The sequence below is a fragment of the Oncorhynchus mykiss genome, chromosome 3, assembly GCF_013265735.2.
Source record: "Oncorhynchus mykiss isolate Arlee chromosome 3, USDA_OmykA_1.1, whole genome shotgun sequence".
NCBI lineage: Eukaryota > Metazoa > Chordata > Actinopteri > Salmoniformes > Salmonidae > Oncorhynchus > Oncorhynchus mykiss.
Genome location: NC_048567.1, coordinates 45816834 through 45830067, shown reverse-complemented (window position 1 = coordinate 45830067; position 13234 = coordinate 45816834). Strand labels below are relative to the sequence as shown.

General features: G+C 39.0%; 1 protein-coding gene across 3 annotated transcripts in view; it reads right to left on the bottom strand.

Annotated features, from left to right (window-relative positions):
• Positions 1 to 6766: 6766 nt before the first annotated feature.
• The window catches only part of asic4a (acid-sensing (proton-gated) ion channel family member 4a), a 97065-nt gene continuing 90597 nt past the window's right edge, over positions 6767 to 13234 (bottom strand). The window contains exons 6-11 of one of the 3 annotated variants that reach the window (XM_021596999.2): positions 12386 to 12539; positions 11776 to 11867; positions 11402 to 11481; positions 10832 to 10939; positions 10046 to 10080; positions 8777 to 8925 (exon numbers count right to left, since the gene is read on the bottom strand). In XM_021596999.2, coding sequence (XP_021452674.1) covers positions 8910 to 8925; positions 10046 to 10080; positions 10832 to 10939; positions 11402 to 11481; positions 11776 to 11867; positions 12386 to 12539 — 485 coding nt within the window. In that variant the 3' untranslated portion in view covers positions 8777 to 8909. Of the gene's footprint in view, positions 8926 to 9926; positions 10081 to 10831; positions 10940 to 11401; positions 11482 to 11775; positions 11868 to 12385; positions 12540 to 13234 lie in introns of all 3 variants that reach the window. The other 2 variants (XM_036974276.1, XM_021596998.2) reach the window with 2 other exon arrangements.

Here is a 13234-nt window from a genome sequence, read left to right as displayed (position 1 = left end):
TGTTTTGCAGATGTTAAGTGTGGAACCTGTATGTTTAGGGGGGGTTATAGGCAAGGCTAACAAATTCTAAATGGCACCAACAGTTCGCAAAGTAACTTAAGCGGAAATAGTCAGGACACAACTATTCCAAAACTGCAGCTTGTTCCTGGAACACATTGTCCAACTTCAATCAACCAGTCCATTTAGAATTTGTAACTGTGTTCATTTGGCATGGAATGTAGCTTGTGTATCCAATCCGTTAGATACGTGTTTTATAGGCATTTGTTGCTGTGGGCCCAACGGGAGCTTGTGTGATCCCGCCACACACGAGACATGGAGGGGAAAGGGAATTTGGAGAAGAAATGTGTGACGCTTGGCTTGGTTTCTTTTTTTTTGTTGTACCCAGCAAATGCACATGTTCATATGGAACACAAGAGTCGAGGCAAATTTGAACGTTGTCTAAAGACAAAATGTCACTTGCCTTAGTTTTACAGTGGGCTATTTGGAGAGGAAAAAAAGTGATCTCTGGTTAAATATAGAGCTTTTACGTCCGTTGCAGTACTAATTTACTCATGCCTACTCGGTTAACTCGGTGGACTGGTGTCTTAAGATTTCCTGTCTCCAAGTCCTCTCAAACTTAATATAAACCATGATGTTAGCTATATTACTGTGCAACGTATGTTATATTTTTTCCCCCCGAGATTGCAAATAAATCTGTACATTGTAGTGCCCATCGGTTATGAATGTTTCAACCTCTGTGTCGAGAAGGGACACTCTAAAGTGATTTTCGTACCAGGTTAGGAGAGCATGTTCGCTAACCCGTCTCCTCAGGCTCCTTACTTGCTACCTTAAACCTCCCACCCTGCTGTGTAAGTTCTCCTAACCTGCTACGAAAAAGTAATCGAAGTGGCGTAAGAAGAATTGCCCGTGTTGAGAAGTTGTGTTTTTGCCGTCTGTTCCGGGTTTCAAAGATCACCAAAAACGACTAACCATGAGCCTTAGCGTTTCGGCCGCCACAGAAACAGACCCTGGGTCTGTTCTAACGTGACCAACAACCTGCGTGCCCATTTCTCCCGACAGGGGAATAATTGCTCTTACGCTCCATGAAACGGATACGCTCTTCACCCGTTCCGCGCCGAAAGAGCGGCAGAAAAGTCAGACGGAGTGGCAGGTAGCCTAGTGGTTAGAGCGTTGGGCCAGTAACCAAAAGGTTGCTTGATCGAATCCCCGAGCTGACAAGGTAAACATCTGTCGTTCTGCCCCTGAACAAGGCAGTTAACCCACTGTGCCTAGGCCCTCAATTACAATTAAGAATTTGTTCTTAACTGACTTTCCTTAAATTAAATAAAAACACAATTTCAGATGGTACTCCATGCCCGCTCTTCCATGGAGAAAGTGATGTATTTTTTTTGTGCACCGATAGAGCAGTGTTTGAACTTGGGCTAGCTGTGACTGGACTAGTTCACAGTAGTTGTTGGTTTCGGTGTGTTACACACATGTAATCTCAATATTTAAAGTAGGTATTTGAAATCAGTTGAACAAGACTGCAGTTATTAAAAATAAGAATTTGTTCTTACCTGACTTGCCTAGTTAAATAAAGGTCAAATAAATGTAATTGTGGTATGTACTGTAGAAGTTGGCAGTCAACATTGTTACATTACATTTCTATTACATCAGAATATACCTGAATATACACTACCAGTCAAAGTTTAGAACACTTACTCATTTGTACTATTTTCTACATTGTAGAATAATAGTGAACACATCAACTATGAAGTAACACACATGGAATCATGTTAAACAAATCAAAATATATTTGAGATTCTTCAAATACCCACCCTTTGCCTTGACAGTTTTGCACACTCTTGACTCTCTCAACCAGCTTCACGAGGTAGTCACCTGGAATGCATTTCAATTAACAGGTGTGCCTTTGTTAATTTGTGGAATTTCTTTCCTTAATGTGAGCCAATCAGTTGTGTTGTTGGGGGGGTGGTAATACAGAAGGTGGCCCTATTTGGTAAAAGAGCATTCCATGTTATGGCAAGAACAGCTCAAATAAGCAAAGATAAATAAACAGTCCATCATTGACTGACCTTCGTGTCTGAAAGTAATCTGGAAAATGTCAAGAACTTTGAAAGTTTCTTCAAGTCCAGTTGCAATAACCATCAAGCACTATGATGAAACTGGCTCATGAGGACTGGCAAAGGAATGTAAGACCCAGAGTTGGCTCTGCTGTAGAGGATAAGTTCATTAGTTACTAGCCTCCGAAATTGCAGCCCAAATACATGCTTCTGAGTTCAAGTAACAGACACATCTCATCTCACATCTCAACATCAGCTGTGAATCAGGCCTTTCATGGTCGAATTGAACACCAATAAGAAGAGACTTGCTTGGGCCAAGAAACACAAGCAATGGACATTAGACCGGTGGAAATTGGTCCTTTGGTCTGGAGTCCAAATTGGAGAATTCTAGTTCCAACCGCCTTATCTTTGTGAGACATGGTGTGGGTGAACGAATGATCTCAGCATGTGTATTTCCCACCATAAAGCATGATGGCGGAGGTGTTATGGTGTGAGAGTAGTTTGCAGGTGACACTCTGATATATTTAGAATTCAAGGTACACTTAACCAGCATGGCTCCCACAGCATTCTGCAGTGATACACCATCCCATCTGGTTTGCGCTTCGTGGGACTATAATTTTGTTTTTCAACAGGACAATGACCCAACAAACCTCCAGGCTGTGTAAGGGCTATTTGACCAAGGAGACTGATGGAGTGCTCCATCAGATGACCTGGCTTCCACAATCCCCCAACCTCAAACAAATTGAGACGGTTTGGGATGAGTTGCACTGCAGAGTGAAGGAAAAGCAGCCAACAAATGCTCAGCATATGTGGGACTCCTTCAAGACTGTTAAAATCATTCCAGGTGAAGCTGGTTGAGAAAATGCCAAGAGTGCAAAGCTGTCATCAAGGCAACGGTTGGCTACTTTGAAGAATCTCATATTTTTTAACACTTTTTTGGGGGGGTTACTAAGTGATTCCATATGTGTTATTTCATAGTTGTGATGTCTTCACTATTCTACAATGTAGAAAATAGTAAAAATTAAGAAAAACCCTTGAATGATTAGATGTTCTAAAAATGTTGACCGGTAGTGTACGTAGTTTGAAATTACATTTGATATTTCCCTGCAACATTTATGGAAGTTTTTTTAAATTTTTTATTTCATGTTGATAAGTATTATTATTATTATTATTATATGTATTTAAATTGTATCACATTGTAGCCCTCAATATTTAATGGTTTGCTATCAAGCACACCCCAATTCCCACTCAGTATTGTGCAACCAGAGGCCTTTTGAGTGGATGCAGCAGGTACTAGAAACCTGAGTTTGAAATGTGAGTTTAAGTAAAATATGTGCAATACTGTATAGATTACAACAAAAAAATTGACTGTCCAATCAAGAACAAGGATTACATTTTTGTGACGTGTTGCAAGTTGAATACATGCTCTAAATTATATTTATTTAAAACTTATACCAAGGAAATATCCTGTGTAACAACACTGAATGTGACATGAACTGCTTTGACTTAACTTGCATTACTGTTTTGTGTGTTAATACACCACATTAGATTTATATTGTATTATACTGACAAACAAAATGGACACAGTCTATCATGACATGAAAACCTACTTAAAATAAATAACGTAATTCCCTTAAGTCTTGATTTTTTTTCCCCCCCCAAGTGGTTTTGTAATTGCGTCCACAATTCTTAATGCGTGTCTACTTCACCAGAGACTGAGGTTACATTTATGCAAATTCAGAAGGCTGAAGCTCAAATAGAGATCTCAATTTGTTTGCTTTGTATCTCTGTGTGTGTGTGATATAATTTGTTCTGTTATTAGCTTTGTTTACACATGGTAATAGTGTGCGTGATCGACGTTTCCTATTTTGTATTTTACACAATGTATTTGCTTTTTACTGCCACTGTAATTCCAAGTATTGGATTCAGAGTTTGATCAATCCTTTTATTTACCAGCAATTTGAAGTGTCCAGTGCACTGTAGTATGTTTCTAATGGTAGTGTTAACCAAAGCCATTACTCATTGAATTGAGAAACTCTGGCAGGTTAGAAATTCAATCCATATCCTCCCTTTTTAAAGCAGCTGGCCCAATGCTATCCAGATATATATCAAAGGGTCCTATTTACAGTACAAACACTGATGTTTTGCCCCCATTTTAGGACATTTGTTACACAAATGCAGAACAGTTCTTCCCTACCAACAGAAAACCAAAATACTCATTGGTAAGTCTTCTGTTACAAAGATTTAGCATGTCATATTAATCCAAATGAGTCATTATGTAGATAAAACACTCAATGGTATACTGAAATCTTCAATGAACTGTGAATTATTGTAATTTTGAAATAAACTATTTCAGTATGAACATTTTGTCTTATTTCCTTTTTTAAAAATGTGTAGTTTGGTGATGACCTAGCGTGGATAAATAGTGAGCGGAACATCAGATTGAGGCAGTGGAGCCAACAAAGCCAAAGTTGTCCTTTAGGTGTCAGCAAAAGAGCACATAATCATTCAGCCACAGCCAAACGTTGGCTGTTTGTCAATATTGCGAAAAGTGTGTGAAATCACACTTTCAAACTTTGGCAGTACACTATATTATATTTGGTATATTCTCAATCTTATTTGTACTTTGTCTTGTATCACATGTTCTTTTAAAATTTGTTTGGGAAAAATGTGAAACGCTAAATTATATTTATGGTGGGTGTATTTCAAGGGCCCAATGCATACCACCCCCAGGCATGCTGTGGAACCACCTAACTACATGGCAGCTGGGATCAAATTGTATGTCATTATTGTTGCACTCCATTTTGGACTTTCTCCTCCCGCAAGGAAGGGTTCATTTGAAGAATTCAGACTTGAGGGTTCGTCCCAAATGGCAACCTATTACCTATATAGTTCATTACTTTTGACCAGAGCCTTATGGGTAGTGCAATACACGGGGAATAGGTTGGCCATATGGGATGCACCCTTTTTAGGTGAGCTGTTCAACTTTCACATTAGTTACACCAACTTGTTATCGAAAATGCTCGTTTGTTTCACGTTGATGCTTTGCAGAGAAACGGTTGAGTCACACTCAACCTGTTGTAAATGTATGAGCAACGTAAGTTGTCTTCTCCTTTCTCTCTGAAATTATTTTGACAACCGTCGCAGTGAGTATTAATACAAATGCCTGACGGCTGAAGCTCCTTAAAGCTCAAGAACAAAGTGACGAAGGCCAAGAAAAAGTGCATTTACAATAGATCATATGAGGCATTTTAATGTACCAATCTAAACTTTAATATTTGTACTTAACCATAACATTTATAAAATGTGTTCTAACAGAATAAACAGTTACAATAGCAGACTTCTGAACAAAACGTCTTCAGCATTCTCCTGTAAATCTTAGTGAATTTCCATTGGTGTCATACTGTTTGATAGAATTGCTCTGATCCGTTCTTCATCTTGAGCTGTCGACAGTGTAACGGTGCATGCCGCAATGCCATTTCACTCAATGAAACCCCTATTGCTGTCATGTGGAACATTCAGACCAAAATGAGAAATTTCGCAATACACAAATTTGTTATTACAGAGAATTGATTTTGATTGTGTGAATATACAATATGTCAACAGTATTGCGAACCTGAACAAGCAGAGAAGAGCGAAATTCAGTGAACGAACGAGCAGAGTGGCAAATTTAGTAATGGTAATGTACAGAATGCCGTCAACTGGGGAAATCAAGCAAGGTCAACTCCAGCTCCACAGCCACCATTTAGTTCCACTGTAATATGCACAGATGTCATTTGCAACTACTATTTGTAATATTACATACCAAATTATTTCAGAATTCTATGGACACATTCTCAGACGAGCCAAACATGTATGCTATACACACAGCAAATCACAGACCGACTCTGAGGCTTTCCTGTATCTATACATGCATGACCGCCTATGTGTGACTGCAACAAGCGAAGTCGAGCTTTACATTGATCCTTTGACCCCACATTCACCTTAGTACAGCATCTCCTCAGTGTGCGACCTGTCCTTCAGTGTTGTTGATGACAGAGGAGAAACCGGGTATAGGGTGCCATCAGGGACCATGATTGGGAACTTTTGAAAATGATGATGCTTGGCCCCCGTGATTACTTGACATGGGGCAAGAGTAGATTTTATTTACGCTGATGAATGGGTCATTTCATTGTGGACTTGTCAAACAAAGCACAGCACAGAGCACTCAACAGGGTTACAGATATTAAAGGCCCAGTGGGGTCAAAAATGAGAGTTTCCTGTGTTATATTTCCACACGGAGGCTGGAATAATACTGTGAAATTGTGAAAATGATGATGGTTCCCTTTTAGTGTAATAATAGCTGTTTGAAAAGTCCGCCTGAAACGTCAGCCTGTTTTGGTGGGATGGAGTTTTGCCCTGCCTGGTGACATCACCTACTTCATAGACTAATAAGAAAGAGTTCCAAACCTCTCTGCCAATAACAGCTAGTTTCCCCCTCTCCACTCCCAGACAGTCCTAGCTAAATTCTTGATTGAGAAATTTCTCTTTGCTAAGAACATTTTTTCTTCATTTTTGACCATTTTAATTTAAAACAATCACAGGAAGGTACTTCATTGTTATCCAAATTATTTGATATTGAGATAAAAAAGATCCATTGCGGCCGTTTCTAAGATCACAAGCAAAATAAAAAAATAACAAATAGTTATATTCAAACATATTTATCTATTTATGTGATTGTGTGCTGTAATGTGAGGTATAAATGAATAACCCAGCAAAATACAAAATCGTATACCTACAGTCGATTTTCAGACAGTAGTCAAAGTGATAGGTCTTTCACTGAGGCTGTTCTACACTGGAGTGGACAGCAGTTTTAGTCCAGGATAAACTTTTACTGTAACAAATTCACTATCTAAGCCAAGAGATTGTGCAGGAGACATAAAGCAATTATTTTGGAAGCAACTTTGCTTCCAACAGGGATTTATGGGAAAGGACTCTTCTGGCCCTTTCTTTAAATAGAGGCGCTCAGCTACTACAGACTGTGGAATGTGCTCAATTGTGTGTATTCTGATTCATCCATGTCAAGGGGATTCACAGCACAGCTTGTTGCTTGCTATTCATTGCCTTTTTGAATGATGACCCAATATGGACACCATAATTGTTGTAAGAACTTCACCCAAGTCAGTAAATAAAATACAAATAATGACAGTCATACTAACCATATCTATGTGCATTTTGTTGCTTGGATGGAGCAAGGCAATTCCAATCATCTTTCTGACTGGTTTTGCTAATAAACAATATGTCAGTGTGATTACTACAATCATAACAGCTATATATATATATATATATATATATATATGTATATATTTTTAAAATAATTTTCTCTAAAATATATAAATCAATTACAAAAATTAGTATTAGTGTTGAATTAAATTAATAATTATCCATTTAAAACAGTGCTTTCTCTTTGTGTTCAGGTTGAACCTATGTAAATGTATAATGCTACTCTCTAAAACACCTTTCCCATAAACCAGACATGTCAATCTCTCCTGGCTCAAAGTAGAGGAGAGATTGACCTCCTCACTGCTTGCCTCTGTGGGAGGTATTGACGTGTTGAAAGCACCAAACTGTCTGTTCAAACATCTAATACACAGCTCAGACACCCATACATACCCCACAAGAAATGCCACCAGGGGTCTCTTCACAGTCCCGAAGTCCAGAACAGACTCTGGGAAACTCAGTACTACATAGAGCCATAACTACATGGAACTCTCTTCCACACCAAATAACTCAAGCGAGCACTAAAATCAGATAAAACAACACCTCATGGCACAACGAGGACTGTGAAGAGACCCAAACACTTACACACAATCTAACACACTCACTCTCCACACACACACACACACACATTTGTAATGTGGTATTGTGGATTTTATATTGTACATTTGTAATAAAAGAGCAATAATGTAATATATTGTATGATGCGTTGTTTTATTTATGATTTCGGCTGTTGTGTTTGGTTGTGATGTAATTGTTTTAACCCTGCTTGGACCACAGGAAGAGTAGCTGCTACCTTGGCAGCAGCTAATGGGGATCCTAATAAATACTAAATAGTGTATAGCTGGTACGCAGTATGGGCCCTATCATCAAAGCGAGGATAGTATGGTTTTAACACGCCAAAAGATCAATGTAATTCCTCTGATTTTGTTTGATATCTCTGTATAATGGTTCGATTGAATATGACCACCTGTCTTATACTCATCTTGTATACAATATAAAGGGGAAATGATGTCTCATCAAATAATGACATATTTTACAATGATTCAAAAACAGTGAGCTGAGTGAGAACTTATTGAGAATAATAATAACAAATTAAGAAAGGTACACAAATCAAGATACTGGAGTTGAGTAGAAATGAATCAAGATGGCTCAAAATGACATGCAGTCCTTGTCTTGTTCCCATGTGGTGACCATGTACCAAAATAACCAGTATAGAAATCGCAGAGTGGCCAGCTGTCAATTGTAGGAAGATTGAAGGTGGGCGTCTCCAGCTGGACAGTAATGTGGGGTCCAATCTGTGCTTACATACAAGTGGTCTGTTTGCAGCACAGGTTTGGTGTTCAACTTTGGCTGTAGCTTTTTCACTGGTGACAGCAAGAAAGGTATAGAACTGAGGTCCCAGGGTCTGTTTTGATGCCCGATCCAGCCCAGAGAGGACACAACTTTTGTTGTCATCAGGATGGAAAGATGGCCGCCGGCTCTAGCAGGCAAAGTCCTCAAACACATGTGGCTGTCCTTGGTGGTGGGGGAGATGGTGGTTCGGTAGAATCGTATTGGCGTAAGCTCCTTCAGGATGACTTCTGATCATGGTCATATCACTGGACTCCTGGTGGCCACAAAGACCACAACACAATAAGATATACAAAATGGGCCAGTTTCCCAGACACAGATAAAGATTAGTCTTGGACTAAGGGCTCTATTCAATTCGTATCGCCGAAGTATCGCGGAAGATCAATGTATACATTTTAAGGTAATTTCCAATTGAGCCAAAATATGCAGCGCTTACTGTGAATGCAGTCTCAGCGACCGTGGGTACATTGAGCATCTCTACTGATCAGTGTCCCACCCACGGGACGGTTGAGCTAATGTGCGCTAATGTGATTAGCATGAGGTTGTAAGTAACAAGAACATTTCCAAGGACATAGACATATCTGATATTGGCAGAAAGCTTAAATTATAGTTAATCTCACTGAACTGTTCAATTTACAGTAGCTATTACAGTGAAATAATGCCATGATATTGTTTGAGGAGTGCACAGTTATAAACTCAAAGTTATTAATATTCCAATTAGGTACATTTGAGCAGTCTAGATACAAAATTTTGAACAGAAATGCAATGTTTCATTGGATCAGTCTAAAGCTTTGCACATACACTGCTGCTAACAAGTGGCCAAAAACTAAATTGTGCTTGGGCTGGAATAATACATTATAGCCTTTCTCTTGTATTTAATTTTTTTTTCTTTGTTATTATTTTTTACCAGATCTAATGTGTTATATTCTCCTACATTATTTTCACATTTCCACAAACTTCAGTGTTTCCTTCCAAATGGTGTCAAGAATTTGCATAACCTTGCTTCAGGTCCTGAGCTACAGGCAGGTAGATTCGGGTATGTCATTTTAGGCAAAAATTTAAAAAAGGGGAGGATCCTTAAGAGGATCAATCGCGCTACAAAGCAGATCTTCAGCGCTCAGGGTTGAATAGAGCCCTAAGAATGTTCAATGGAGGCTTAGTCTGTGTCCTGGAAACTGGCCCTAACTGATGTACAGTTTAACGTTGGCTCAATAAACCAAAATTACAATGCCTTTGAATAAACCAAAATGATAATACCTTTGATGTAATGGTAGATATTTCATGTAGATGATTTTTTTACATCTAGGGAAAATGGATGATTTTGGATGATTTTATATGAACTCGAGAAGTAAATTTGTTCCTCATGAGGGAGGGACCTGGGAATTGGAGTTGCCTCTGGGGGGATGTAATCCTGTACAGTGGGATAAAACAATATTTTTAACAAGAGACTACCCTGATGTCCTTGAGAAAGACATGCAGTGATATAACTTGTAGTGATATATAAAGATGTATAGTGATATAGCTTATAGTGATATATAAAGATGATACATAAAGATTTGTTGTGACACAAAGATTTATAGTGATATATAAAGATTTATAGGGATAGAGCTTATAGTGATATATAAAGATGTATAGTGATATAGCTTGTAGTGATATATAAAGATGCATAGTGATATAGCTTATCGTGATATATATAGATTTATAGTGATATATAAATATTTATAATGATATAGCTTGTAGTGATACATATTTATAGTGATTTATAAATATTTACATTGATACTTAAAGATTTATAGTGAGATAGCTTATAGCTTATATAAAGATGTATTGATACATAAAGATTTATAGTGATATATAAAGATGTATAGTGATATGTAAAGATTTATAGGGATAGAGCTTATAATGATAAATAAAGATGTATAGTGATATATAAAGATGTATAGTGATATAGCTTGTAGTAATGTATAACGATTTATAATGATATAGCTTGTAGTGATATTTAGATTGACAACCGTTGTGCCCAAATGGTACATCACGGCTAGAGTGAACTGAACAACCCCATTTTTAGGAGGTTCATTCTCCCTTCATGCACATACTGTGGATGTGTAGGCCCGCAACATGCCTGATGCAACATGCCTGCCCTCCACAAGCAACACGCTCACCTTACTGGCTTTCATATCTTGCAGATCCACAGTTGCAACTGTGGTCGTCTGTTGTTTCTTCTCATCCTTCTGTGGCCTCAGCAGACGCTGCAGCCTGTGCTTGATCACCTGCATGAAGGGAGGGAAGAGAGAAAGTCAGGAGTCCACTCCATCAGCACATCTGACATATCCCAGTGCTCAGCGAGCGGGGGCTATCCATATCATTAGCCTCGTATAACACGAGTGAAATCATTCACACTCATAATTGACACATAAGCAGTGATCGTAGTCCTCACGTAACAGTTGAAAAGGTCAAAGTCCCACTGACACTGATTAAGGCTGCCATTTTAGAATGTTGTCCTTGGGGTTTACAGATTATGAACAGCTGAAATGTGTGTAGGGTTGTAAAATTCCAGTAACTTTCCCAAAATGTACAGGTATTCCAGAAATCCCGGTTGGAATCAGGTGGGTATAAGCAGGAAATCCGGAATCCGCCAACTAGAATTTCTGAGGAAAACTAACAGAATTTTGCAACCCCGAATGTGTCCCCTTTTGTGAGCTTCATGCACATACACATATGAGACAATGTACCTCGTAAACATAATCCAAAATTTCTAAGATTGTCAAAATACTGGCTCCAATGAACAAGCCCATCTGGCCTCCAATGTCACCTGAAAAGGAAGACATCATATTAAGATTCCTCCTGGTATGGTTCCAGGTGATGTCAATGATAACTCATTATACTCATAGTTCAAAAACCCATTATCTCGAGTCCAAATTCCATTTAGTACCATTTATTACTAATTTACTACAAAGAACCACAGTCAGGCAGTTTCTATATTAAGACTCATCTTTAAACCACATGATTGTGGTTGAGAAACACCAATTGTTGAAAAAAACGTTGAATTGAATGTAAAAAATGGCGTAGAGAGAAAGGGGTCAGGGCCGAAAAGAGGAACACTCACCTAGTAAACCTGCAACATCGTACGCTTTTTTTTGTTCAATTGTTTCGTAGTTAAGAGCCTCGAAGAAGATGTCCAGCACCAGAAAGTTGTCTCTGGAGACGGAGGAAAATGTGAACATGAATAAAAGATAACTGCATGTGTTTATGATACGTTTGTTATAACCAATAGTGAAGTGTTACAGAGACAACAATACAACTTGCACTTTCCTTTTAAACTCAAAACACAGCACTGCAACGTCAACCGGATAAGACGTCAACACATATACCGTACCATGTCCTTTTTTTATGGTCATCATAAATTGTCACGGTGGCACATTCATGCCTTAAAAAGCAATTAAAAGTAATCAAGTTAATGACTGTCAGATTATGCGGCCTTTAAGATCTTAACAGCATTGAGCAGTGGACTTGAAAAGCACAGGCCGCATCTGAAAACGCAACCTAGTACACTACTTTTGACCAGGGTCCGTAGATCTCTGGTCAAAAAGTAGTGCACTATATATGAATAGGGTGACATTTTCTCATGATGTGTAGCCAACCCCTGAGGGTGTCTCCATTTTCCAGCGCTGATCTTTTCCAGGTCATAGTCATATAAGTCGTCAAGTTAGATCTACCTGATATACTCCTCAGACTTGTCGTACTTCCTGGACAGGTAGCGAGCGGAGCCCTTGCTGGGGATCTTGACCATGGAGAGTTCCTTGCCGTAGCGGGTCAGGTTGCATGGTGTCTCACAGGGACAGGTGTCCCCAGTGCTCTTCTGGAGAAGGGCTGGGAACACAGAGCAGATTGATACATCCTGGGTTTGCGACAGCCTGGAACACAGAGCAGAGTGTTATAGCCTGGGTCTGGAAGATAGCCTCGAACACAGAGCAGTGTTGTTAGCCTGGCTCTAGGACATAGCTTGGGTCAGTAAGGCCAGTCTAAAGCCAGGTGATCCTAAATGAGCTATAGACTCCAGTGACGATGGAACAGCTGCCATGCACAAAGTGAGGCCCTTGTTCTCCTGCATGGGCACCATCAAATAGGATACTGGTGTGTTTGGGTTCCATCTTTGCCTCCCTAATAACCACTGTTGATGGATTTCAGTTAGCAAGTTAAAGGGGAATTCTGTTACTGTTTTATCCCCATATTTATTATCTCCAGTGCCTATGTGCTGGAGATAATGAATATGAAAATTGGTGGGATTTCCCTTTCTTATAAATTCAATGTTTACTAGTTTCTAAGTTTTTATTGTCAAGTGCACTGTACTGGTGCCGTGAAATGCCTTTCACGCTCTCTCTTTCCCAACGATGCAGTAGTTCTAGAAAAAATAAAATAAAAAAGAAGTAGACCAAAAAAAGAAGTACACAAAAAAAGTAACTCATCTATTTACAGGGTTAGTTCCAGGGTCAGTGCTAATATCCTATTTACAATGGGCAGGGATACTGGAGTGATACGATTAGATATGTATAGGGGTAAGGTGA